Here is a 26,575-nt window from a genome sequence, read left to right on the forward strand (position 1 = left end):
TTTTTTGTCTCTCTCTTTACTGGTTTACTCCACGGAGGCCAGATAATCTTCTACCCTTTTGCTTTAAAATCATGCAGGTGCTAGGCACTGTGGGAGTCGGTCTAAGCGGAGCTGTAGTGAGCTGTCTAAACAAAATGGCGCTTTTCAACAGGAAAACTGTCCCGGACTTCGACGACGAACGCTCGGAGTAACCGTTAGCCCAGGTGACTGAGAAAGTCAACACAGCCGCCACCACTACTCCAAGATCTAAACCTTCAGACAGCACAAAGTACTCGCGCGACTGCGCATGCGTCTCAAAGATCTAGTTCGGATTTCGCATCGAACGCGCCCCCCAAAACTCGACTTCTGGAGCGTACGGGTCCCTTCATCAGTAGAGAAAGCCCGGCCACCGACCATTAAAACTGGCTAAAGAGCAAAAAAAAAGCAGTTTTTTTTTTTCGGAAAAGAGAGCATCCGAAGGAAAGCATGGCGAGTGAGTCGGCGTGGAAGATGGTGTCCGAGAGCGGGCGTAGCGGCCCCTCGAGTTACGAGCCTGTGGCAGCAGGTTGCTTCCACTTGGACATAGGCGCCTCGTCAAGTACCTCATCCAATACCCGGCCGGTGAACGGCGACAGGGTATGCTGCTGCTGCCAGCACCTACACCAGGTCCGAGACGAGGCTGCCCTCAACGCCCGGACACAGTCCTATCTGCGCGTGCATCTTCTAGCCGGCGATGACAATTGAAGTCAAGGACGCGTTCGTCGGTCGAAATTGACTCGCATCTCCTCCAATCGTACTGTGGCAGTGTGGCGCATTCCTACAAAGTCAAACACGCCGTGTCCTGTGATTGAACACGTTTCAATGCTAAATGAAGCTTCTCCTTGCTCTACAAAATACAGCGTGGTGGCTGAGCGACCACTTCGTCACTGAAATGTGTGGCGCGTCTGTTAACGTAATATGCCATTTTGCATTTCTGACTTATGAAAGCTTTGCGCGCACCGATTCCCATAGTGAGTGGGATCCGCAAATTTATTTGTAAAGAGACCCATCATTTTGCCCTCCGACTACATGCTTGTAGAAACCAAGGCTCAAAGAGCATTTCCATGTTGCTTTTGAGAATGCTGGTTCTTAACACCACCGCGGGCTCACCGGCTGGCTTCTTTCGCGACTTCCGTGACGACGCCCAAGGTGGCTGAAGTTGCATTTCGCACTTCAGCGGGACAGCCGTCCATAGATGGAGGTGGCTTAGCGAGAGCCATGGAGGTGACGAATTGACCCAAGTTTATCCAGAGTGAGAAGCCCAGGGAAATTATGAGTCCTGAGATGGCCCCCTGTGCAGAATGGAAATACGTGAGGCCTTCGAGCACATGTGAATTTCGCAAGCAACTGTGATTGTTTCATTGAGGTCGACATACTGTGAGAGATTACGGTGCAACATCGTGAACAGAAACAGATGTTATTGGTAGTAAGAAACTGAAGTACTCATGTTGCATCAAAATGGTTAAGTGGACTACTTGGTGCTACACTATTTTTTGAATCAGCGTAAACTAACAAATATGAGATGAAATATGAGACACGTCAAACCACTGCGCTAACAACTGCATTCTGCATTTGTTAAATAAGCGTTGTCCGGATTGTCGCAGTTCATTGGACTAATAATTGCTGGACAACACTAAGAGCAAGTATTCTGAAAAATTAAGGACTGCTTCTTTCACTAAGACCCTTTATTTAGTGACTCAGCCCATAAGGAACGTCTATTCCGAATGACATAGATTGAATTAAGATGAAGCTTTAGCTCGGGGGCTTCCATCTAAAACCATGGGAACGCAAAAATAATTCTGTTGCGGCAACCATTGCGCCAAATTTGATGTGGTTTGTGGCATTTAAAAGAAAAAGTGAAAATCTAGTGGCTGTTGGAAGTGGACATTTTATTTAGGCGCTCCAGTTTTTAAAATAAACTGTGTGAGAAATAGCACAATTTCAAGAAATGAAGCTATTAAATCTACAACTCTCTAATTCAACAATAAAATATAATATCACAATTCTTAAAACTGCCTCTTAAAACAACTAAAGGGGACAAAATTGATGTATTATACGCTCCTATCAATTATACAAGTAATAAGTGAGTAGGGCTTTTGCAAACACTTTGTAAACATCGCAACAAATTCACGTAAGCTGTAAATTATTTCGCATTTTTCCGTTTCAGAGGCTCTAAAGGATGCAGTTTACAGAACTACGATATCATTTCTTGGTCAAAAGTTACGAGTTTGTAACCTTCGCGCTCCTATTTTATTAGGCATACCAATTTTCGGCAATTATTTCAAGTATTTGAGGTCCAAATCAATATTCCACTTCTTACGGTCACTAGAATCTAACCTTTTCTCTCAAATTCAAGACATTCAAATTGGTCAAGAGGTTGTTTCATAAAAGTGTTTCCCCGTTTTACATGTATTTGAATAGGCGGCATGGTGGTGGTAAACTTTATTGAAAGGGGGAAGTGTAAAGGGGGACGTGGCTGAGGGATCGGGCTCAAGTAAGGCCCTTGGCCTGCTTGGCCTTCTCCGCCCAGTCCACCAGTTCAAGCTGTCAGCTGACGTCTCCGGAACTGAGCCAGGCTGTCCAGTCAGTCTCGCTGCTGACGGGGGAATGAGAAAACGCAGCTATAAACTAGGCCTTCTATATGCGCACTCCACCGCATTCTCAGTTCTTTGTATATACGGAAACAGTGATCTATCCTATTAAGAGCAAGCTTTAGCTTGAAGCCAACTCCTATAGGCCGCATAGGAGTTGGGTCCGAGCTAAAGCTTGCTCTTAATAGGATAGATCGCTGCTTCCGTATATACAAAGAACTGAGAATGCGGTGGAGTGCGCATAGAAGGCCTAGTTTATAGCTGAGTTAAATGTGGTTTTTATTCACGAGAAAAAAAACGGGGATCTTGATGCTGGCGCCTGTCTGAAATTATGGTGCAAGATGGCGTGTCGTGTGCTTCAGCAATGGTAAGCATGATGTTTATTAAGATAGTAGGAACGGCTGCACGACCTGACTTCAGTGCAGTTATGTAGGCACAATAGTACATACATTCTTACTTGTGCTACACATTGAACAGACTGCCTCTCAGGGTACTTACTTTGCTGTTGGCACACGGAACAAACATTCCCAATGTAAAGAGACCCAGCAGAGGTCCTCCGATTGAACTGTTGATGACCTGGGATGCCTGGAAAGTTCGGTGAAAGGGTGAAACGTGCCGAAAGCATTGCGACACCGTGAATACGGTGAATGAAACAAATGCGGTTAGGTGAAAGCAGTGGTATTCTTTTCCCTAATTTGAATATGAAAAGTAACGCTGAAGTCAGATTTAAGAATGTTTAGTTTGTTTACATTTTCTCACTCGGCAATAAAACGGACAGAAGGCGACATTCAGCTTCACCGCAGTGAGCTTAGAGCTCTATCTTGGTGGCTCGTTGTGGATTAGTCCTTAACCGAAGGTAATCCCTCCATCGAGTTATGCGCAGATTAGCCTCTGAGAATTTTGGGCGATCGATAGCTTAGCAATCGTTCAGTACTTTTATTGCGTCAGCATCATAATCCGGTGATTTTGCCAGAGTTCACTAATCTGTAATTATTCTGCAGTAAAGGCAAATCTCCAGGCACAGTAACAAATATAATGCGAAGCTCAGCAGGCAGCCACCAAAGATGGTACGGGCTGCTCCACGATCATCAATGTATTCCGCCGAACTGAGTGCTTCAATAGGAGCGTGGCTTTCGCGTCACTCTCAACGGTCGCCTTCTGTCTCCAATACTTGCTTGAGCAGTTTAGAGTCGCTCAATGAGAAACAACTCACATTTCCGTCATTGTCCGGGTTTTGCATTCGGGGCGTTCACAGGGTGTTTTTCGAAGCACATGGAACGAATTCGTACTCGGGAACGAAGCCGCAACCGAAGCTTTCGTCGCAAATACGTCTCCTATACAGGAAGAAACCGAGTGACCATTCCTTCGTCCATCATCTTAGGATTCAGAGTGTGTATTTGTTTACAACAATGCTTACGTGTGACGTTGATATAAATCTGTACACTAGGGCCCGTATTCACACACACACAAAAATTTACGTAAGAGCTGTTCTCGCGAAAAAATTTCAACCAATCCAGCTACTGTAGTACATATCATCAACCAAGGCAGCCCGCCAAAGGCAAGGAACACTTACGAAAGAAAAGTTCGTGAATTCGGCCCCAGTTTTCAAAGTGTGTTTATAAGCAATCACGAAGGGAAGTCGAAGGCAATGCCATTGAACACACACACCCACATAAAAAAAAAACGACATTCCAGGCGCTTTTGTGGCAAAAGAATCACTGTCTGTACAGCCAATACGACAACAACAAAGTTTCGGTCGTTATGTCAGAAAACTGGGTTTGGTGTGCCCGCCCTTTTCACCAGGTCAGACCATGTCGTCGAAGAATTCACCTTCATGGTATGGTGAAATCCGCAAACTGTCGCCTCTCGTGATCAAAACCATGCCCCCGTTCTGCTGTGCGCTTTCGAGCTGGACGCTACAATCCCTGCGCTTCGGCGAATTTCGACGCTTGGTAACTTGCACGGCGATTTGCACGTCACACAGACTCGGAGATTGGAATCGTCTGTGTATGTATTTAATAAGCAGCAGCAGGCAATGCTAAGTGAATAAAGGTGAAGCTGCGTGCATCGCAGAGATGCGCTGAGTACTAGTGAAGATGGAGGTGCCCACCATGAAAGCCCGCAGCTGTCACAATTAATTAGACACCTCCATCTATTCCGTTGGATCAACGCATTCTCTACCAAGCGCTGAAGTGTTACCTTCGACGGCACGTACTTGCCTTAATTTCCTCGCCTGTCTGCTTCCTTCTGTGTAGCATTACCCGGGCGCAGGAAGTACGTCTTCGGAAGCTTCTGGCTGGAGTGGCCCTTACACCGTCCCTTACATGGGCTGGGGTATCGACAAAAGACGACCAAAGAACCCGTCCGAAGTGTTCGTCTACAGTGGCAGCGTGAGACGCTCGACACCTACTTTGTACCTTGGAATGCGGCCGATCAGATTAAAGGTCTTCAGAAAGGCTGCACTGAATCCAGGCATACCTGACAACTATCGCTGTTGGGCTGTTTCTGCACGATGCAAAGTTGCAAGCTTTTATTTGATTTGTATTTATTATCCATATGTAACACGGTGAATTCGCCCCTTAAAAAGTAGTAAAAGCAAAATATAGTTCAGACCTGGAGAGGTCACCGAAGTCATTTTTTTTTTCTTCAAATTTTGGGACGCGCAGTTCTGTTACAGCAAGAATTATAAAACTTATCTCCATATTATGTTCAAGGCAGTCGATTCTGTTGTAGCAGTATATGCACGTCGTACATAGCAACTGCTATGTACGACGATGGCTGCCTCACTTGGAGGGCATCTTGATAAATAGCGCGCCCACCATCAATTTGGTGTCCACTGCAGGACGAGTTTAGTGTGTTACATAGACTGATCACAAGGACCACGTGACCTTGCTCTTAATTCTACTCGTTTTCTCTAATCATACGCGCTTTCATGAAGTCGAAAATAGATCTTGTTAAAGGATACTTGGAATTTCTTGGACTGTCAAGTGACGTTAAAAGGAAACAGTGGCGTAAGGAGCAAGAGCGAGGTAATAGCGCCAGTGGTCTCAACGCGGAGTGCTATTAATGCGCGTGTTTGCAAGCAACCTGCCACTTTTTGTCTTTACTTGTCTAGAAGAAACTGACTTGGCTTTCCATTTGTAGCATATTTTCTCTTTGTGAGTGACAATAACTCGTACTTCTTTCTTCAGTATTTTCTTCAGCACTTCTTTTTCTTCAGTATTGTCTTGCAATTAGTGCGACATTTGAGTCGCTGCTTTACTTTAGTGTCTGTAATATGTCATCTTGCTCTTTCTTCCATCTTTCCTTCCCTTCTTTCTGTCTTCAATTTGTAAGATTCTGTCCCCTCATTCCTGAATAGTAAGCGGGCGTTGTGGATCCTCCGGTGACAGTTGCTAATCTTCACTTATTCTCCACTCCTTCAATTGTTTATATGCCTTCAAGCCAAATAATAATATAGACAATAATTTTCTGTATCTTTTGTCAAAAGATTCCAGTGAATACTGTGTGGAACCACAAAAGATTTCAGGTCATGGGTCGGAGTCTACAACAGCGTACTAAATCTCTAAAATGTAACAACTCACGTTGCATGTCTCTCTGCCTTAGAATTCGACATGAGTGCCACCAACTGGCTTATTAATAGTTATCTCCATGACTGTATTGTCCGGAAACTTCCGACAATCACTTATGTGTTTATCATTGTAATCCTAAAACAGTATAAGAAAATCAACAGAACATAAGCCGTCCTAAGATAAACTTATTATCACTTCAGCGAGGAAGCAGTAATTTCTTTACCCCTCTGGATATTTTTCAAATTTTTTTTTCCAACAGCCGCACTGGGGATGACACTTCACGTTCATTTGTCAGCACTGTCGCTTTTTTTTTCTGCGCAGCCAATCAAGTGCCCGCATTTTGAAATTCTATGGCTTGTTCTTGTTATGCAAATATTGTGGTCTTTGGCCTCCACTTAGCGATGAAGTCAGCTATTTGCTCTTCCGTTCGGAGCTATGTGAGCGCAAAAATTCATATCTATAGTTCTACAGACTATACTGAATTATTCATGGAGCGCTGACTGGACGTCTAACATCTGATTGATGCATTACTTTACCAAGGTACCCAAAGCTTTGTCAAAGCTTTGGGTTCCTAGATCACGCGCTTCGCCCATGAGCGAACGCGATGCTCCAATAATGAGCAATAATGTATACCGACTGAAGCACAAATCTCGAAAACACCGTCCCAGTGTAAATTACCTTTGGTTGCCCCGGTAATTAAATCTTGGACCTTCTGTGATATCAGTCGTTTTCATCCTGTGTCTTTTGTGCTTTTTTCGGAGGTTCTGGAAATGGTTATTTACAATCATCTTAATTTATGCTTTAAGCAGACCTCGCCCATGCAACATGGTTTTCATAAGGGAACATCAGTAGAAACAAACGCGTGCTTTTCTTGGCTATAGTGTACCAATAGCACTAAAGACATAGTGAATTTGTCATGCCTAAAGCATTTGATGCCATTTCTCATTAGATACTGTTGTAGAAATTACAGGTGTACAGATTATGTCCGCCTTATCTTTGGTAGTTTGCTAGCTGCCTGTCAAATCGCTAAAACCGAGTGAAGTGTTTAGGATTGTATTTCTCAGCCTTTCGTGTCTTCGTGTGAAATTCCCGATGATCGTAACCTTGAGCCACTGCTTTTCTTTGTGTTTATAAGTGATTTGCCGCTGTATATTGAGCATTCTGAGCTCTTGCCGCTCGCCGATGACCTCGAACTGTACGCAAAGTGTAATGCTCACATGACTGCCGATCATTACAATGTGACATCATTTCCACTGAAAAATGATGCTTACTCAACAGGCCCAATTCGAACCCGAAAAAAAGAAAGCTTCAGTAATATCATTCACCAGGAAATTTGATATAGGGAAGTTTAGTTATTGGTTTTCAGGGGGTGAGATACCACATGTATCACATGTAAGGGACCACGAACTTCGAACAGACAGCAAGCTGCATTTTTGTCTACATCTCTTGAGCATTGCTGACGTGATCGTATGATATTGATACAAGGCAGAAGCCATCTTTAAACCACGCGCGCAGGTTCATGCGCCCTCCAGGAGGACAACGGTGTATTGGTGAAAAAACAAAGACGAAGACATAATGGCATTTGCAGTGGCCGCACGCACTCGCACCGTACGTGACCGTTGTGTTGTTGGGCAATACAAGAAGAGGAAGAGGTGAAGCGCCACTCGAGATATAAAGAGAAGAAGGCATTCCTGATCTCCTGTTTGGAAGGCGGCAGTCATAATTTTATTTACTCCCCGGGCACAAGTTATCCCACAATAAATAGTTGTATCTGAACTCGAACTGTTCGTTATAATATCTAGGTATGGTTTCAAGGTTAAGAAAAAAAAAAACTTTCGTAGATATCAATGTATTCCTGCTCTGTACTTTGGGCTGGAGTTCTCACGGCTATAGAGGTTGCATCAGTTATTTGGAACTATGTGTCACTTTCTTACAGCAACTTAGATAAAGATGTATATATTTGTGCGCGTGGTCTACCATAGGTACACTGGCCAACGCCGGTTTTATATTTATGAACTGATATTGTCAGACTTCGGTCTTGTGACTGCGTGGAAGACGGATTGACTGTGACACGGTATTTCTACGCTAAGTTGCGCGAGGTGAACTCGACTGCGTCACACTCCTCACGTCCTTATGCTTTCGCATGCTACCAGGTAAAATTAAGTTTGTGCGTACATTTTAGCCTGACGTTCCTTTACCGTACCCAACGACACGAGTGCAGTGAACATGTGATTCTATGTTTCTGAACAGGGACGCCTCTTTCTTTTTTCTACATGTGTTATGATCGACCTGTCAGGTGTGAGGAACATTCAAACGGGCTTCCCCACGTCAACATAATTGCCCGCTTCTCCGAATCGAGGCCACCTCGTTCTCCACAAGCTGACACAAAAGGATGGAAGAAGAAACCAAAGGTCAGGACATCACGCTTTTCCCCGAGATGACACAAAATGATAGAAGAAACCGAAGGTCAACACAACGTCACGCTTTCCCCCGAGCTGACATAAAATGATAGAAGAAGAAACCGAAGGTCAAGACCACGGCGTCACGCTTTTCCCCGAGCTGACACCAAGGACGGGAAACGGGAAAGACAGGCTCCGGAAGAAGACGGCGACGACCACAGGACCGCCAGAGGTTATTTAAGGCCATGCTGGCCCCAGTGTTAATAAGAACCACTCGAGACTCAGATGAGAGTCGCATCCATGTACCAATGAAGTGAACACAATCTTTCCAACTTTTTTTTTCATCATCACGATGCCCGGCTTCGGCGTCGTTTCCTGATTCCTGCGGTGAAGAGCCACCTCACCCGGTCGATATTATATCACGGGAAATTATGCATGTATTCTTGCGTGACTTTGTAACCGTGTTATTCATGGTTAACTTAGTCATCGCATTTTACTTCTCCGCTGTACTAATACTTATTTGAAAGATTTCTTTTTCATTATTATCCTCCCTTTGTGCAAGAAATGTGATGTATAAGATGTATGAGCAGCCACCAAGGCCGCAAAATTGTTGGCAGCCACTAGAAGTAAATAAACAAATAAATAATCAAATAAATAAAAAAATAAATAAATACATAAAATTAATAAATAAACGAATCTCGGTGCGGCGTCCTTTCCCGAGAACACTCCTGCAGAGGCAGTCCGGCTCCGATACAAGCACCCTTCGAACGCCCAGGAGGCAAACTCCGGCAGACGGAAGCGCAAGCGTCTACTCACGGCGAGCACGTTGCCCATTTTCGAAGCGATGCCCACCAAGCCGATCGTCAGTAGGCCGAAGAACACCCCTGCAAGCACAAGCAAGACGACCCAGGAGTTGACAGCTGCACGGCGGCACTCTAGCCGAATTAAAGCGAACACGAGGATGCGCGGATTTGCTTGTGCTCGTACTAGCTATCAAAACGTGGCTTCATTACAATAGTGCAAACTTCGGTTAGAACATTATTCCAAAAAAGACATGGCAGCAACTAGACTGAAGAAATTGATATATATATATATATATATATATATATATATATATATATATATATATATATATATATATATATATATATATATATATATATATATATATATATATAGTAACAAAATTCACACAGAACTTCATCTGCGACTACTATCCGATTAGGCGAAGAACATTCTTTTGAGACGAAAACGAGTTTGGAGAAGTACGCAAAAATTCATTAAAGAGCGTCGTGAACGAGGTTAGGCACATATTTTTACACAGCGCTATCGGCGGGATCAGCCCATATATCAGACTTCACTACCTACGGGATCGGCTCACGAATACGGTTAGTTTTCGTGGGCCGATCCCGCAGAGAATGGAGGCCGTCGTATAAGAGATAACCTGAATCGAAGCTAGTGTGACAATGCCAAGAATGCTGTTCGCGTTAAAAACATCCGCCTGTGTTTTTTTGGCTTTCTTTGGTTCTGTTGCTGCGTGGTTCTTCTCGGAATGATGATTTCATATTTGGTGGTACGCTATGCGACAGCAGTTCCCCGTGGAAAGCCTACTTCTCAGAGATTTGAAGGGTCTGCTTGCAAGCCCACCCTTTCGTTGTAAAATGTAAATGTGTGCATTCTCGTACAAGTGTGTCTTAAGCGGAATAAATGTATTGCCCTTTTACGAATGGACACGTTCGCAATTGGCTTTTTCAGCTGTCCTCCGGATCTTCTCAGGTTTTCGACGCGTCATTCGACACTGGCACAAAGTGATGCTGGGACGCGTTGCAGCGCTGTGAGCCTGTGCTCACGAAAGGGATGGAAAGAACCGTGCGGCCACAATAATGTCAACTGTAGCGCGCTGATTTCTCATTAGCGTTATCAACTATGCGTCGTCAGCTGCAGCACTATACTACCATCAACAGAAAATAATTGAAGAATCCCTTTATCGGACCCTTACAACTGCCCTCTTGAAGCCTTGATTTGGAGTAGCTACGACTGGAAAATGCAGAATGACAAAAGGCGTTATCTTTGTCATTTGTTATGCTCGTTTAGAAAACAAGTGAGTCGTGGGGCTACTTTCTGACCTTTCTGAAGTTAAAGACGGCAATCTACATCTTAAGAAATGATAATGCGAGTGTAAACACCGAATGTTTGGTTGACAAAGGTAAAGGTTGGTACGAGACCTACGAAAAGGTGTAATGTGCATCACCTTTCCTTATGTTTAGATTTTCTTCCCCTCTCTTTAGGCGATGAAGTGCCATCACCTACCTAGTGCCATAATAATCTTTGCGCCGATTTTGTCTGGTATGTCTGGCTTGATGAGGGCAATGATGTCCACGTACGACACCGCACACAAGGCGTTGACTCCAGATGATATCGAGCTATAGAGGCATTATAATGAAACAAAAATGATATCAGTAAGTTTTTTGCTAGGGTTGAAAGACTGAGCTATCCATATTACATGGCACTTTCATGGGATACGTGGCAAGAATATAAGGGAAGATATTCTGCCTTAAAATGGCAAGGTTTGCCAAAATGGCAAACTTAGAGCTTCAGTGAATAGATGACAAAATGGCATTGAAGTTGCTCGACGATGCACTGAGACATGGCGAGAGGAAGTGTGCTGTATTGAGATCAGCCTCTAATGCTTTCGCGTTTGTGAGAATATTGTCCAACATTTCTTCAAGCGAATCATTTCCAATGCATGGAGTTCAAAAGATTTATTCCTAGTAGTTACGCGAACCAAGTACAGAAGTACGGCAGTGTGTGGATATTTTCAGTTGTGTGCTTTTAATTAGATAAAAGATGTCTCATAAAGCGTAAGCATTCACTCAATACTTCCCAGTTTGAGCCTTTTCTTGTCAGCAAATGAAATTTCAAAATTTAGATGCACCTTCATTTAGTCACTGCTTAGACATATCAAACCTCGATTGACATCTCTGCAAAGGGAACGTTCACCTTAGTGAAGCCGCAAAGATGCCGGCAACGAACAAGCCAGGAACTCCGGTCATCTTTCCAAGCACGTCCATCACAAAGTAGGGCAGCAGCTACGGAAACCGAAAGACCGTGGCTTTAACATTAATCGGCGCCATGTTTACTTCACTTTGTTGTCTGATTAAACAAGGTAAATGAAACTAATTTTTTTTTGTTAGCCCTAAACGCGAAACGATTGCTCTTGAAGATCATCCCCGAGTGGTGCCACCTGTGATATTCAACATTTCCATCGTAACAGTGTCAATTAACCGAGAGTAATAGTGCCACCCTGCTAACTGCTGGATGCAATACATATGTGTATGGTTTCTTAAATGTAATACATTTTATGATTTAATTTCAGATTTTTAACGATAAAGCATTATTGACGTCTTAAGCGTCCGGAGGTGCACATTTGCTTAAACAAGTACAAGCATCATCTGAATAAGTGTATGCAAAGGCTGCAAAAAAAGTACGAACAGCAACATCTGAAATGCAAGTGAAAGAATCTTACATGTACAATAAAGCTCTTGAATAAGCTATGAACGAAAGCGCACGCGTTTTCTGGGCAGCTGCGCCTTTAAATTAAATTTATGAAATGAGATGGCGTCTCTCCGAACCTGCTAGGCAAAGTAATAAATGTAACGCTAATCAGCCGAAAACTACACATTAGCATTGTCGCTGAAACAAGACCCATAGAATGATAACAATGGTTAAAGAAATTACGACTGACTGAAGCGTCGAGCCGAACATTAATTTTATTGTACAGACTCAAACGAGAAAGGATAGAATATAAATTGAATGGCACCTTTACTTCTAAAGCGGGGCATAAAGATAAAGGCATTGCCACTTTACGTCATATGAAATATGCCCTAGTGCGCAGTCTAGGTTTCCCCAACACTTTGGAACAGATCCAACGATTATTTAATTATGCATTGTTTTAACCGCACCAGCAATGCCCCAGTAGGCGTCAAATGTTTCAAATTCGTATTATTAGGAATCAAGTAGGCAGAGAGGTCACTTGTGTTTGCTACGTATAACACACGCTGGCTGATGAACGTAGTATAAATTCATGCTGGGGAGCTCACCTGGTCCTCTGAAAAAATTTGATTAGCTGCCACGGGATCACAGCTGGCGTATTTTACGTAGACTAGTAGACCAGCCAAGCCGCTCAGTGACAGCACAATGCACAGCAGGGGGAAGTTGAACCAGACCACGCTTTGTAAAGGAAAACAAAGAACAGAGAATCAACAAACTTCAAAGCGAGTATCAATATATATATATATATATATATATATATATATATATATATATATATATATATATATATATATATATATATATATATATATATTTATATATGGTTCCTTTGCTTCTGTGCAGCTTCGTTGCAGTTCGCATTGTACATAATTTATTACTAGCTGTGTTCATGCGGAGCATTTTTGTCGAGTTCAACCCACATATTTATGACGACTGTCTGTCCGGTACATGGCCTCTGGTCGCTTTCGTGAACTGATTCCGAAGATAGTACAGTCCTAATATGCCGGCACTTCCCGTGAATGTGTGTCATTACTGGGTACGTGCCGCTCTTCAACGAACCTCTTTGATGCCAACTTGGGCATTCGCAACTGGGGCGACTGGGGCCACCGGATATTTAATTTATGTATTTCAATTTTATGTATTTATCACATTACCCACAGCGCCCGTAGACATAAAACTCTTTGACGCCAACTTGGGTCACTTGGTATCACAACTTCTACGCAATCACGATGACATCGGCGTAATGCTTCACAATACGTAGATGTTACCTGGAGCTGTTTCTTAAACAGTTTATTTTGTTTCTTAAATTATGTTTGAGCTCGCGCACCAGTATACTTATTGATCGTGCTGCAATGAGCACGTACCAACAGGTACTCACAACTTGGCTTTGCTGAGTGTGGGTACAGTCAGGTAGCGCAGCACCATCATGTGGTTGGTCGCGTAGCTGGCTGCGTTGTTAAAGAAAGATCCAATAGCCAGGCCCCAGACTGTGTAGTGAACCGTGGGGTCCGGGTCGATACTGAGAAATGAACGAGCCAAATACTATGAGCCATTTAGGACACTTTTGCGCAAGCACCGAACATCATGCACATATTATGAATTCATTTCGGCGTCAGGAACATAAATAAGGCTTTCCGAGTCGATGCTTTTTACATTTGTTTAGATAACCAAAATGCCTTGGATGACGCTAAATAGGGTGACAAAAAGTAGAATAATCACATTATTACAACATGCAATGAGACGGCATAAGACAAAGTTGCCCTGAATTAAATGGCTACAGTTCTGTAATAAAAAGGAGTTCATTCAAACATAGCAAAGATTTGTTCGGATAGACTATGTCTAACAAACAAACCACAGGAGTTTATGCTTTAGTCACGTGCTCGCATGGTTCTGTAAGCTCTGAGTGAGTCAATACGCGTGCATTGTGGATATGTATTAGATTTTCACGAACGCGAACACTAAATTTCACCCCCGCTACAAGCCGAAGCTACTCGGGTTCGTGCAGTCACTGGGAAATTTCGCCCGTGAGTCAGGAATGCTTACAAGGATCTGTTTGACCCCTTTTTTGTATTCTTTCTATTCTTCCTGTAGGTTACCGTAGGACAGCGTCCCATTAACTTACATCATAAAGTTGTGCTATTTTCTATTCCGTTAAATTAACACCTGGCTGGAAACGAACCATCACATGCTGTCGCCCGAGAGCATACCAGCCGGAATTTTCTGTCGCACGGGCTCTTGAAAGCGAAAAAGGTGGAGGATATTCGCATCAACTACGCCGCAATAGTACAATACTACCGAGTGGAACGGAGACAGCATCCACTACCACATCCAAAATTAAGCAAAGAAGAAGCCACCACCCTTCGCAGACTGCGCATGTCCATGGAATAATTATGCCCCGGATGCACCACACACAATTCTCATACCTATGCCAATTCTCTAATGCACCGTCAAATTCCAACACATGGTGTTGGGGGGCCCACACCGCGAGAAAAACACTCAAGATGAAGCGTCAGAATCCCATCACACAATCGAAGAAACGCGGGAGGCAATGTTAGCGACTCCGAACCTGCGGGAATAGCGAAGTCTGGTGAACTGGGAACGGGCTGCGGCATTAGCCGAGGGCTTTCTGGACTGCTTTCTGGGCAACGGCTTTCTGGTTTTCTGGACCTAGGGCGAAGAAATAAGACTTTGTCGCTGTTTAGTACAATAAACGTTTATTTCTCCCCCATTATATCTACTCATGCGTCTGTTTTCTGTACGTGTTCCAGTGTTTATTTACTCGGAGTGGTAGGCGTGGCATGGCCTGGACCAGACTTACTGCTACCACCAACACAATCATACTCATCATAATAATCATCATTATCGTTGTCATATCACCTGTCGCTACGTGTACCAAAGGGCTCATGCATTAGCGTGTTTAGTTTATTCTCTAGAGCAGCGTTGATGAGGTGCGGGATGTTGCTGACCCATTACTTCTCACACCACTTTCAATGTTTTAGAATAGCGGTCCCTTCTTCAATCACATGAAAACACTAAACAAAAGCTAGAGTGACGCAAATATATTTTATTTTCTGAGGGAATCCCAAACTTTAGAATTCTACCGCGAGTCGTCAAATCAATTTTTTTTGCATTTCAATAGAAATTCACTGTTATTTAGAGCTTCCAGAACGTTCTGCTTCTTATGAGTATTTGTGCCAACAAATAAAGATAATTTTTCCATGGTCAAGTTTGTACCTTTTCCCAACTTGATGCATGCTGAGCAGCGCTTCCCCTACATGCAGAGACACAAGCTCGCCGCAGCAACTCACACATCGAACTGTATGCGGCCGCCGCTGAGTGAAGTCCGCCACACTGCCTGCAGTCCTCCCATCTGGTACATGCCCAGTGATATCACGACCAGCATAGCCACCACTGTCACCACCGCCTGAAAGGTATCCGTCAGGACCACTGCCTTGATGCCTCCCTGCAATAAAGTGCGGAATACCATGCACTGTGGCTGATTGCGAGGTCACAAACGATTACGATCTTTACAGGCGGCTATGTGCTGCGCTGTACACAGTTACTGCGACCTTCTAACTTGACTGTGTACTTCTGGCTTACGTAAAAGAGAAGCACTGCTGCTTGAAAAATGGCAGCAGAAAAAAAACCACATGCCAAACGAAAAGAGCACGAAAAGCTAGAAATAAATGTGTCGTTGTGCTACCAATTGCACTGTCTGATAATACTATGAGTTGAACAAAGCTAGTCCTTGGAAACACATTTGTATGCATAAGGGAGCGTTCTTCCTTATTCTGAGCAAACACTGCAAATCCTGACCTCTCTGACCTTCATCTCTTAGTTTCACTCTCTCTATCTCTCTGTCTGGTTGACCTTCTTTTGAAAGAAATATGCTAGGGGACTAGAGTTTGTCCGGTCATATCTTTTTTTTTTCTCGTGCCCTTGTTGCTGTGCTTCAGTCTCGCACTATACTAAACCACAACGAGGCTTCTTAAAGCTGTTGGTACCGTCTTGTGTTTGTCAACAGTCTGGTACCACAGTTCGACCTAATGGTGGGAATTATGCACGAGCAGTTTAGGCAGAACACCAGTTCGTTCCCTTTTACCCCACTTATTCTGCCATCCTCTTCTTGCCGTTTGAAAGCGTCAAGCTTGTATAATGAAAACAGCTGACATTGTTTGTGTTTGGAGAGTCGGTTTCCCCCCACAGCACACATTACATCAGGCTGTCTAATACCTAACCTAACCATTAATCATGCGATGCCTTGAGGGCGCAAGTGCGTTCTATATATATATACACACACAGAGAATCGCAAAGTTAAGGGAACACGTACGACGCTTGTGTAAACAGTGCAGACCAGGCCGATGGCCACGACTGCCGACCACAGTGTCATTCCGGTCACTGCAACGTGAACGAACCAACAAATGTTAGGACAACACGCCATTCTGGATCACATTAAATGTCATGCCCTTTCAAGTTCCCTTCATTACTCGTGCTCTAAGTGTGCACGGTTTGTTACCGGGATCGCTATGCCTGGCTGCGGGCGCCGTCGTATAAATGCCGCATGACACCACCACACACAAAAAGAAGGCGCACCTAATTTGTAATTACATTGCGTCAAAGTGCATAAAAAAACTTCCACGCAAAGACTGTAGGTGCCTTGAGGCATAACCTTGATGTAATCGGCGCACCCACGTTTTAATCAGTAGTAAAAGCAAGTTTATTTGGTGTAGTCAAGGATTATAATAAACAGGATCTCACGCATTAATGTTATACGAAAAGGGAAATAAAGAACTACACAAAACTGTGTTTCACATTTACTCACGTTGAGAAAGTGCCAGAGCTGGAGCATACAGAGATATCGCGATGTAAATTGTCTGAAACAATGAAAATCGATATTGAGACAGTCAGTGAAAAAATTCCCATTCAAACTTCACACTCTATTATCTTAGCCAATTTGTCTCTTTGTGTTTCACTGGATCTTTGTACATTTATTTTTATCGTAACCCAAAAGGAAAAGAAAGACATTGTTATTATCGGTCTCTCAGATGTGGGAAACGTTCAAGCGTACTTTCCCATGTCGAGATGATAGTTCTCATCCCCGAAAAGGCTGTTGTGATCAGCCTGACTTCGACCTCTCAAGTGTTGGGAATATTCAAGCATGCTTTCTCATGTCGAGATCATTTCCCTAATCCCTGAGAAGGCTCTTATGGTCAGCATGGACTTCGACCTCTAAATGTGACAAACTTTCCAGCATGCTTTCCCACGTCGAGATAGTTGTCCTCTTTCCTGGAAATCATCACCCTTCTACGCACTTAGCAGACCCAATGGAGAGGACACGAAGGGGACGAGGTCGTCGACTTCACAACCTGACAAAGGCACTGACACTCAAGTTCCCCAAGCTTCCCGAAGAGGCATCGCTTGTCATGAGACCGCAAGGGTTATCTAAGGCCGTCCTGGCCCACGTGTTAGGTAGAACCTCTCGATACTCGGATAGAGCAACAACCATATACCAATGGCTTTGGTGGCCTCTATGGTTGTATGCCTTTAGCTCTTTGGTTAAGGCAATCGGAGGGTCTGTCAGGCTCGTGTCCAGTAAGACCGACATGGCTCTTTGTGTGTTGGGTGCAGTAGCTCAGTCGCGCTGGACCATAGCACTCCCCTTGTCCGGGGAGAACCACTGGCCCGAACCAAAGCCTCCCGCCCAGTCAACCCAAGTAGAGGGGGAGTGCCGGGTTCAATGTACCGAATAATGTTGGATTGATGAGCACATGAAAGTTCTGGAACGCGGCATCTCTGAGTGTCAAGTCACCTTCCCATTTGAAAACGGCACCAATAAAGTGAATAGATTCTTTTCAACGTGTTTTTTTTTTCATCATCATGATGCTCGCCTTCGTCGTCGTTTCCTGATTTTTGCGGTGAAGACCCACCTCCCCCGGTCGAGCTCGTATCAGCGTGTTGAGGAAGGGTAGGTATAGCTTCGCTGCTTGCCTTGCTGTCCTATCCATTGGCCCAGGGCTCAGTTCCCCGCCTCTTTGCAGATAACTGAAGCAGCAGCTTGGAGCCGACAACTGCAGTTCTGGTACGTGTAACCGTCAAGTGAATGTTGAAAGGAGAAGTGGACTTGTGCTCCCTCTTGCTCCAATGTTGACCGCGCAAATAATCGTTCGTTCATGCTATGGCACTTGAATATGCTTCTTTTAGCTATGACGGTTTATTTCGCGTCGTATCGTGCTTTGTCCGCTTTTGAATTCATTTGACAGACACGCTCTGCACCACTACTTACCATTTCGAACATATACAGGATGACGGCAGCCATCCGTACGATCCGACCGAAGCGTAATTCCAGATACTGTAACCAGAAAAGATGCAAAAGCACAAAAATAAAGAAAAAAACTTAAGAAAATGTATAGTACCACAAAAGTTGAGTGTAATTAAACAAATCATCTGGGCAGAATATGCTGAGAGCAATAAAGATCAACAATTTTTCTTTCAGCATTTAACAGGAAACATTGAATGCCAACAAAATACACGTATTATATTGCATTGCAATCCTACATGTTCACCACTCTTGAGTCTGAGGCCTTTTAGACATTTTAACTTCTACTAGACAAGGAAAATATCCTTTAATTTACAACGTATAGGATGTTAAAAGAACGTACAGCAGGATACCGTGCATCAGAAAGAAAGGACACATTGAAAGTTGTTAATCTTAATGATGCAATATGGTTAATTGACCATATTGTACCTAATTCAGTCCACTACATTACGCCAAACGTCATGGCACTTGAGCACTTGAGCTTTCGAGAGAGCTTTTATCGCGCATTGCTTTGTCATGGTTAAGTATGGACAGCTGGACAGCTGGGCTACTAGAAGGACAACACAAACGCCGGGCGTTTGTGTTGTCCTTCTCTTCTCGTCCGTGTTCAATTGTGCGCTGGAACAATGTTTCATAATGTCTGTCATGGCTTACTATACCGGGTGCTTAAGCGAAGATTTTCAATTTCTTTAGTTGCCTGTGGCAGATAGCACAATTCTAGTTCATGAGCTGGTCTACTCGAAGAGGCGGACATTATTTGCACAAAAAAATTGAAACGCAGAGTTGACTAAGTAACTAGAAATATCTAAATATATGTTTAGCTGATTACATTCCTGCAAATATTTTAATTTACAAATTCTGGCATAGGAGTTCACAAGGTGGATTCACTTGGAAGGAATTGTCAAGATGACACCAGTCTCGAGATATTAACTTCTGAACTTTGTGAAGAAATGCATTGGCGTTCCAGGTATTTTTGTGCTTCAGTGCATAAAACGACGTGGTGCTAAGAAATTAAGGGGAATGACAGTGCATTTTTACTGCAAGTTTGACGGCGCGTATCTCGTAAATGCTGTCATCCACACAATTCTTTTCAAATGGATACGCCTTGAAGTCTCACCCACTGGAATTTATAAATGGCAATACGCCCCACAAGGTAATCAGTTTACAACTAAATTAGCGATTTTTTCTTAATTAATCGATCAAACATTTCAATTCTTTGTGCAAGTAACGTCCTCCTCGTCGAGTAGATTCAAGATTCAAGATTCAAGATTCATTTATTTCTCCAAGAGAAAAAGGCCGGGGACAAAAAGCTGCCTTGAAGCAGCTTGACGGGGTCCGGGGCCCATTTACAAAATGGCAGCAGTGAAGAGAAGAGCAGCAGTGAAGATTAGCTCATGGACTAAAATTGTGCGATCTGCGACAGGGAATTTTTTAATATTTTTGAAAGCTTTCGCTGAAACACCTTGTATATCGGGTGCAGTTGCCCGGCCAACAAACGGGCAGCTATCACGGGCATATTGCCGTGTGGTGGGGGTGCCGCAGCCATCAATGGGCTATTTTCTTTAACATAGAAGCATCCAGGCCTCCTCAAGGTTTTTCGCTTGCAATTATTACCAGTGTCAGCAAACACGTAACTGCCATAAAATTTACCCGCGCTGAGCGCGGGTTTATATGGACTGGGAATTTTTGCTAAAAGCAGTACATGTATGATTGCGAAATAAATCTCCTTTGTCGGCACGCATTCTTGTGGCTTGCGAAAAAAAACGTAACAGTAATGACATAAGCTCTCGTTCGAGGCATAACAACTCATGGGTCGTGAGCCTCCGCCACAAGTGTGCTTTAAGTGGCACTAGCCTATCGCTCATCAGCCTTCACCCTGTCCGGAATCGGGCACTGCACAGCTGCGAATGACAGGAAGCAAGAAATGCACCATGACTTTCGAGCACGAATTGTTGAGTAGGTGAATTTTGTCGCAGCCGAACGACCTCAAACGTTATTATCTTCCCCGTCTGTGCTTTCAATAATTAAACAGTTAATCGCATGACTTGAGTCCAAAATGCGAATACAAACAGCTATTTATGCGATGGTTGTAATAAGACAGGACTATTGGAAATTGGCGGACCAATGCTGGTGCTGCGCTCGCGGGGTTCAGCTCGGAACTGAAACGAGGGGAGCAGGGGGTGTGAAACTGAAAAGAATTATTTGTCAAAGAAGCGAAAAGGCGCCCGGCGCCTTTCGCAGACTGGAACAGTGGCCCTTTGCGCTGGCTAAAGAAAATAAAAAAAAAGGAATAGAAATTGGTAAAAATACAAACTCCGGGTTTTTACGTACCAAAAGCACAGTTTGATTTTGAGACACATCGTAGCGAGGGGCTCTAAATTAATTTTGACCACCTGGAGTTCTTGACTTTGCATCCAATGTACGTACATGGGCGTTCTTGCATTTCGTCCTCGTCGACATGCGGCCGCCGTGGGGGGGGGGGGGGGTAATTTGATCCTGCGCCCTCACGCTTACCAGCGCAACGCCGTGACCACTATGCCACCACGGCGGATTAGGAAATTGGTCAGATCCAATACAATACTGTCAATGCCCACATGATAAAGGCCTGAGTCAGGGCTCGCTTCTATGTCTCCCGCTCTCGGAGCCTTTAGTTTTTTTTGTACGTTTTTATGCGCATAGCATTGCCACCTTTGAATTTTACAACTATCATAAGATTCTTGGGGGGGGGGGGTTTGGAGCACGCTTGCCCATTGATGTATCTTGCTTTTAATCTGTGTCGACTGATAAATAGGGTGGTTTTCCGAGAATAAACTTTGTTTGAAGCAGCGGTCGCCCTGTCTGTTCTTCCTTTCTTGCGTTTTCGTTTTTTTTGAGCCTCAAGTGAAGTACGATTTTTAATCCCCTCTCCCCTCCTTATACACAGTAGCATGTCAGTGGTTCTATATGCATCGTCAATAATATCTTTTATTACGTGTTTTCTAATATAGAGCTCTCTCTGTCTCTGTTTCAAAGTTTCCATTTGTGATGTTTTATGTGCACGTTTATTTTTTAATGTTAATAGGGACATTCATTTGCCGAAAATAATTTTACTCTGTTTATCTTTCGAGAAGGGTTCTTTTTTTGTTTAAAGAATTGAGCACTCCTGTTTTTATGCCTGTTAATACAAAAAAAACACGTAAATATGCGCTTTCGATGCGATGTGGTGCTAAATTGCGAGTTGTAGGGTGCGCCCGTTACCTTGGACATTTCAAAAATAAATAAAGATTATTAGTCGTTAGCTCCAGAACGAACACCGCGCTGAAGCAAGCCAGTGAGACAAAACTGTGCTTTGTTACTTGAAACAAGAATGCGCTGAAGGGGAAGAAGGGGTCGTGGCGGGCCACTCCCCTGGGCGCCGCTGACGCTAGTGCTACCACTGCGTCTATAAAAATGAGCCACGTCAACAGATGATATATACTACCAGGCTTTCTTTTTCTCTGGTAATCGCGTATTCTGAGGCCTAATATCATAGCAGAGGTACACATGCAGACTATATCGACATTGCACAGTTATACCGGAATAAAAAGCGTGTTTGCATTTCTACATTCGACAGAGAGCCTGATAAGTTGGTGTTTTTGGCTGGGACGCAGAGCTTTTCGCAGCCGCAACATGTTTAGCGAGGGACAAGCGCGCCCTGTGCCACTCTCCGTAATCAATTGATCACGCCACGTGGATACACTTGAAGTCAAATTCTTCCATTTCCGTGACCCAACGCTGAAGGTTCACCCACCTCGTAGGCTGTCATGACCTGGAGCTGGTAGAACACGGGCATGAACAGGTGCGCCGTCACGGCCAACGCAAGCCCGTACGACACGAAGGTCATCATGTAGAGCGTTCCGTTGCGATACACCTCGGCCGCGTTTCCCAGCAGGTAGGCGGCCGATATAAAGCTGGCCATGAGCGAGGCGCCCACGGGAACCGCGGGAAGCCGCCGCTCGCCGTTCAGCAGCAGCGAGATGCCGCTCTTGGCGTCGCTGCGGCTGTCGTGCCAGGCGCTCCACAGGCCCAGCGAGCCGGACATGGCCAGCATGCACACGAACACCGCGTAGTCGTAGTACGTGAACCTCGCCAGAAGCTCCTGGCTGCTCGGGAAATGCAGCAGCGTCGACGCTGGGGTGTACACAGACTCCATGGAATCACGAGAGGAGTGTCACGTGCTCGCTGCGCAGGGGTCGGCGAATTTCTCGCGATGCGATCTTACAGCGAGCCTGTATTCGGCAGGACTGCAGCTGCAAGCATAACCGGGAAAGAGGCAGTGCTCACTTCGTGTATCTGCAGTGAACCAAGACCTCTCGTACAAAAGAAGGCCTGTACGTGCTATATGTGACTTCAGATAGGACGGCTGACGCTTGTGTTGAAAACCCCTCGTTGTAAAAAAGTATGACCGCGCTAAGTGTCGCCCGCATCTCTCCATTAGAGTTCATAAGCTTTCCCGCTGGACGTTACAGATCAATAGAAGCAGGTCTCTTGTTATTTAGGAGAATAAACGCTGGATTGTCGTCACTGCGTGCTTGTAGACATCAGGAAAGTACTACCACGAGACTCCTCGATGCGTTCACAGTAGTACGATGCAACATGTTTATTTTTATTGAGCAGCGTAAACACTAAAAAAAAGAGTAGCAGTTTCGCCCGAAAGGTGAAGCATCGACTGCGATTGCAAATTAGTGGACAGCTATACTAACTAAGGACAGTATCTTTATTAGCCGTGTAAAGTTGTAGCCATAGGCATACTAAGTAAAGTAACAAGCATGATGTTTCGTGCGCGCAAGCAAACATGGACACATCTCATCCGATGATCTCGGAAACATGCTGTCAAAACGCTGGACTGATAAGCGCGGCAACAGCAGCGAGCCAATCGACCTACGTGCACCTGCCGCTTCAACGCGAACGAGACGTCGAGAGCGCAGCGCGAAGCCTCCGGCACTACGCGCACTCTGCAAACATCGCAGATCGCTTTGACGATGAGGCCCACGCGGGCGCGCACTTTGGCCACGCCGCAGATCGCTTTCAACATACGGCGGTCGCACGGCCGTGCAGTAAGCAGCAGCCGCCGGAGAAGAACGCCCCACCCAGCGGCGTAGCTATAGGTCGTCAAGCATCCGGGGCCTAAAGGTCTTCTGTAACCCCCCCACCCCGGGTGTAGCCTGTGGAAAAAGGGGTGTCTTCAGACGTATATCACCGCACCCCCCCCCCCCCCCGGGCCCTTGCACCCGGGCCCACGGCCCCCCGGCCCCCCCTATTGCTACGCCACTGCCCCCCCCCCCCTCCCTCGCCGCGGCCTCGTGCCTCGCGCGCGAAAGAAGAGGGCGCGCACTGGATGGAGATCGCTCGCGCACTGGAGATGGAGCCGCGTTCGCCGGCTCACCTTCGCGCGCTTTCACTCGCACATACAACACGCGGCGTGCGGCGACGATTTTATCGGCCTTGGACTTTACACGAAACCTCACGGCGACGGCGACGGCAAAAATGCGCCTAGAGTGCCCATATCATTGATATCGCAATAAAATATTGATGTGTGCAAACCTTTTACGAAAGCAGTTTGTCGTGCGTTCCCATACAGCGTGCTCCTGTGACTGATACCGAAAAGGAGCTCGCAAGCACTACATGCGCTCACTCGCAACAGGTGGCCGCGCGAAATTGCCTCACTTTTTATTTTTCATTATTACAAGGAGCACATGTTTTTCTTTTGTGTGTGTGTGTGTGTGTGTGTGTGTGTGTGTGTGTGTGTGTGTGTGTGTGTGTGTGTGTGTGTGTGTGTGTGTGTGTGTGTGTTTGGGTGTGTGTGTGTGGGGGTTGGTGGGTGGGTGTGTGGAAAAGTTTTCATAACAACAAACTGAGATGTTAGAAAACATCCCACCTACGCATACAACATGTCACTGACCCGAAAAAGTCATCATAACGTTAGAGCGGGATAAAAATTACGTCACAGAAATTATGTTTAGTGAACTAGTCAAGCTATGTTGTCCTGATGAATATTGCGCGAGGCCTTTTGATCTCTTTGTTTGCAGGCACAAGACCATTTTTTTGAACAATTTCTTCACCGATAATGGAAGCCTATTTAGACATTTCCCTCCAATGTTGGTAAAATCATGGACATTCGATGACGATGCGTTTTGCGGAGGAGTTCGGTGTGCCTCAGAGTACGTCGTCTGAAGAGCGTTTTTTCCGAATCCGACATAGAAAGCGGGGTGTGTAGCCTACGCCAAAACGGGAAGGGTGAGCAAAGATAGCGTCGCTCTAAAGACTCTCAATTCTGTAAAGCCAGACGGTTATCTCTTTGAGGTTGTTGATCAGCAGACATCGTTTGCTTATATTACAGATCTTTACGCACTTGCCGTGGTGGTCCAGTGGCTATGGAGTTCAGCTCGTGAGCACTAGGTAGCGCGCTCGATTCCCACTTCTGACCACCACATTTCGGGCTGGGACGCAAGAACTACCGTACTTTTGGTGCTCGTCAAAGTTCGACAGATGGTTCAAGTTCATCTGAAGTCACCACCCCACTAGGGGCGCTTTTTGCAACGTCAGTCTGTTGCTTTGGAAAGACTAGCTCAAAGAATGGCGCTGGGAAGGTCATGTAATGCGAAGATTAGATAACCGTTGGACCATTAGGGCGACAGAATGGGTACCAAGAGAAGGGAAGCGCAGTCGAGGACGGCAGATGACTAGGTGGTGCGACGATATGAGGAAATTTGAGGGTGCTAGTTGGAATCGGTTGGCGCAGGACAGAGGTAATTGGAGATCGCAAGGAGAGGCCTTCGTCCTGCAGTGGACATATAAATAGGCTGATGATGATGATGAACTCCAACGCAAGTACTTAAACCTGTAGCTCGTGCAATATTTACGCGTTATGAATCATTCCACCATTGACACGTTAGCTGTCAGCTTCTGGCAACAGAACTTGCCTTGCCCCCATTTTTATCACATGAGCTTGCTCTCTGCTCTTGATCACCGAGTGTTCGAGTATGTAAGCAAGCACGCTTTTCCGCTGTTCGTCGACGTCGAGGACGTTCTCTTCCAAAAATAAAATGTACAGGGCCATTTGCAAACCGGGTCATGGATGCTTCCCATATACCTCGACAAGCACAGAAATGCTAACCTCAACGCACACCTCACGTGCATGTCGGCAAAATTATTTTTACCGAAAAGCCCTCTTCCTCTTTTTTTTTTTTTTTACGGTAATGCGCAAGGCTGTCGGTCACCATAACCATCATCACCATCCCAAGACAAAGTTCCATTGCAGAACAAAGGCCTCTGCAAAAATATTCGTCTACTGCTGTCTCTCGTCAGCCGAAAGCAAACAGGACCCACAGATTTCTTAATCGCACAGCTTCCTTTCCTTCTCATCACACTCGCCTGGGTATTCCGGGCTTGCCGCATACTTCTGCGTCCCTAATAGACCTCTGCGGATCTGTGCCATGCATTGCATTTTTTAAAATTTTATTTCTGACATAATCGATGACACCTTAATTAAAATATCACCAATTAGCAAGCGTCCAATTGACAATGTTTTGTTGTACTTTGTTGGCGTGCCTTTAAAGTCGTTACTCTTGTACTATTTCTTCTTTTGGGAGCTACTTGTGGGATTTTTTGCCATGTATCTTGTATATTCGTGTTTTAAGTACTAAATGCCCCTCCTGCTAGTTCCCAGTTCAGGACCTGCAGTATTTTGCTGAATAAATAGTTTAAGGAACCTATACTTAACCCTGTCAGTCACGGTGTCACCATTTTGTGACGCAAGTTAAAATTTTAAATTTCCCGACGGGGACGACAAGGCAAAACTTGAACGTGGTGCTAAATGTAAATGTAACCCTTTACTAACAAAAAAACAATGTCATACGTGACTTTAGGGAGTAATGAAAAACAAATGGAATTTAAGAGAGCTAGTTGGTTTGACGAGAACTTAATTCTAGCGTTTGCTTTTTATTTTTGCTGTCAGTTCGTGCCTTTTCTTGTGTGAGAAGTCCATCAACCTAATTTTAAGCAGCGCGTCCATTTGTAACAAATAAACATTTATAAGAGGTCAATATTCGCAATTGATAAGCTTTGTCAACTGTGGATATTGGCCTAAAGTGATGTGAATAATCGTGC

At 44.8% G+C, this 26,575-nt stretch overlaps 1 protein-coding gene across 6 annotated transcripts in view; it reads right to left on the bottom strand.

Moving 5' to 3' along the window:
• The window catches only part of LOC135902413 (sodium-coupled monocarboxylate transporter 1-like), a 46,551-nt gene that overhangs the window by 13,790 nt on the left and 6,186 nt on the right, over window positions 1-26,575 (bottom strand). For 4 of the 6 annotated variants that reach the window (XM_065432436.2, XM_065432437.2, XM_070531968.1 and 1 more), the window contains 12 exons: window positions 22,218-22,716; window positions 18,416-18,481; window positions 16,955-17,006; window positions 16,463-16,530; window positions 15,441-15,595; window positions 13,511-13,651; window positions 12,681-12,810; window positions 11,581-11,669; window positions 10,891-11,003; window positions 9,397-9,464; window positions 3,108-3,194; window positions 1,129-1,310 (listed from right to left, as the gene is read on the bottom strand). In XM_065432436.2, the coding sequence (XP_065288508.2) occupies window positions 1,129-1,310; window positions 3,108-3,194; window positions 9,397-9,464; window positions 10,891-11,003; window positions 11,581-11,669; window positions 12,681-12,810; window positions 13,511-13,651; window positions 15,441-15,595; window positions 16,463-16,530; window positions 16,955-17,006; window positions 18,416-18,481; window positions 22,218-22,619 (1,553 nt within the window). In that variant the 5' untranslated portion in view covers window positions 22,620-22,716. Of the gene's footprint in view, window positions 1-1,128; window positions 1,311-3,107; window positions 3,195-9,396; window positions 9,465-10,890; window positions 11,004-11,580; window positions 11,670-12,680; window positions 12,811-13,510; window positions 13,652-15,440; window positions 15,596-16,462; window positions 16,531-16,954; window positions 17,007-18,415; window positions 18,482-22,217; window positions 22,717-24,010; window positions 24,056-26,575 lie in introns of those variants that run through there. The other 2 variants (XM_070531969.1, XM_070531971.1) reach the window with 2 other exon arrangements.

Source organism: Dermacentor albipictus, chromosome 1, assembly GCF_038994185.2.
Source record: "Dermacentor albipictus isolate Rhodes 1998 colony chromosome 1, USDA_Dalb.pri_finalv2, whole genome shotgun sequence".
NCBI lineage: Eukaryota > Metazoa > Arthropoda > Arachnida > Ixodida > Ixodidae > Dermacentor > Dermacentor albipictus.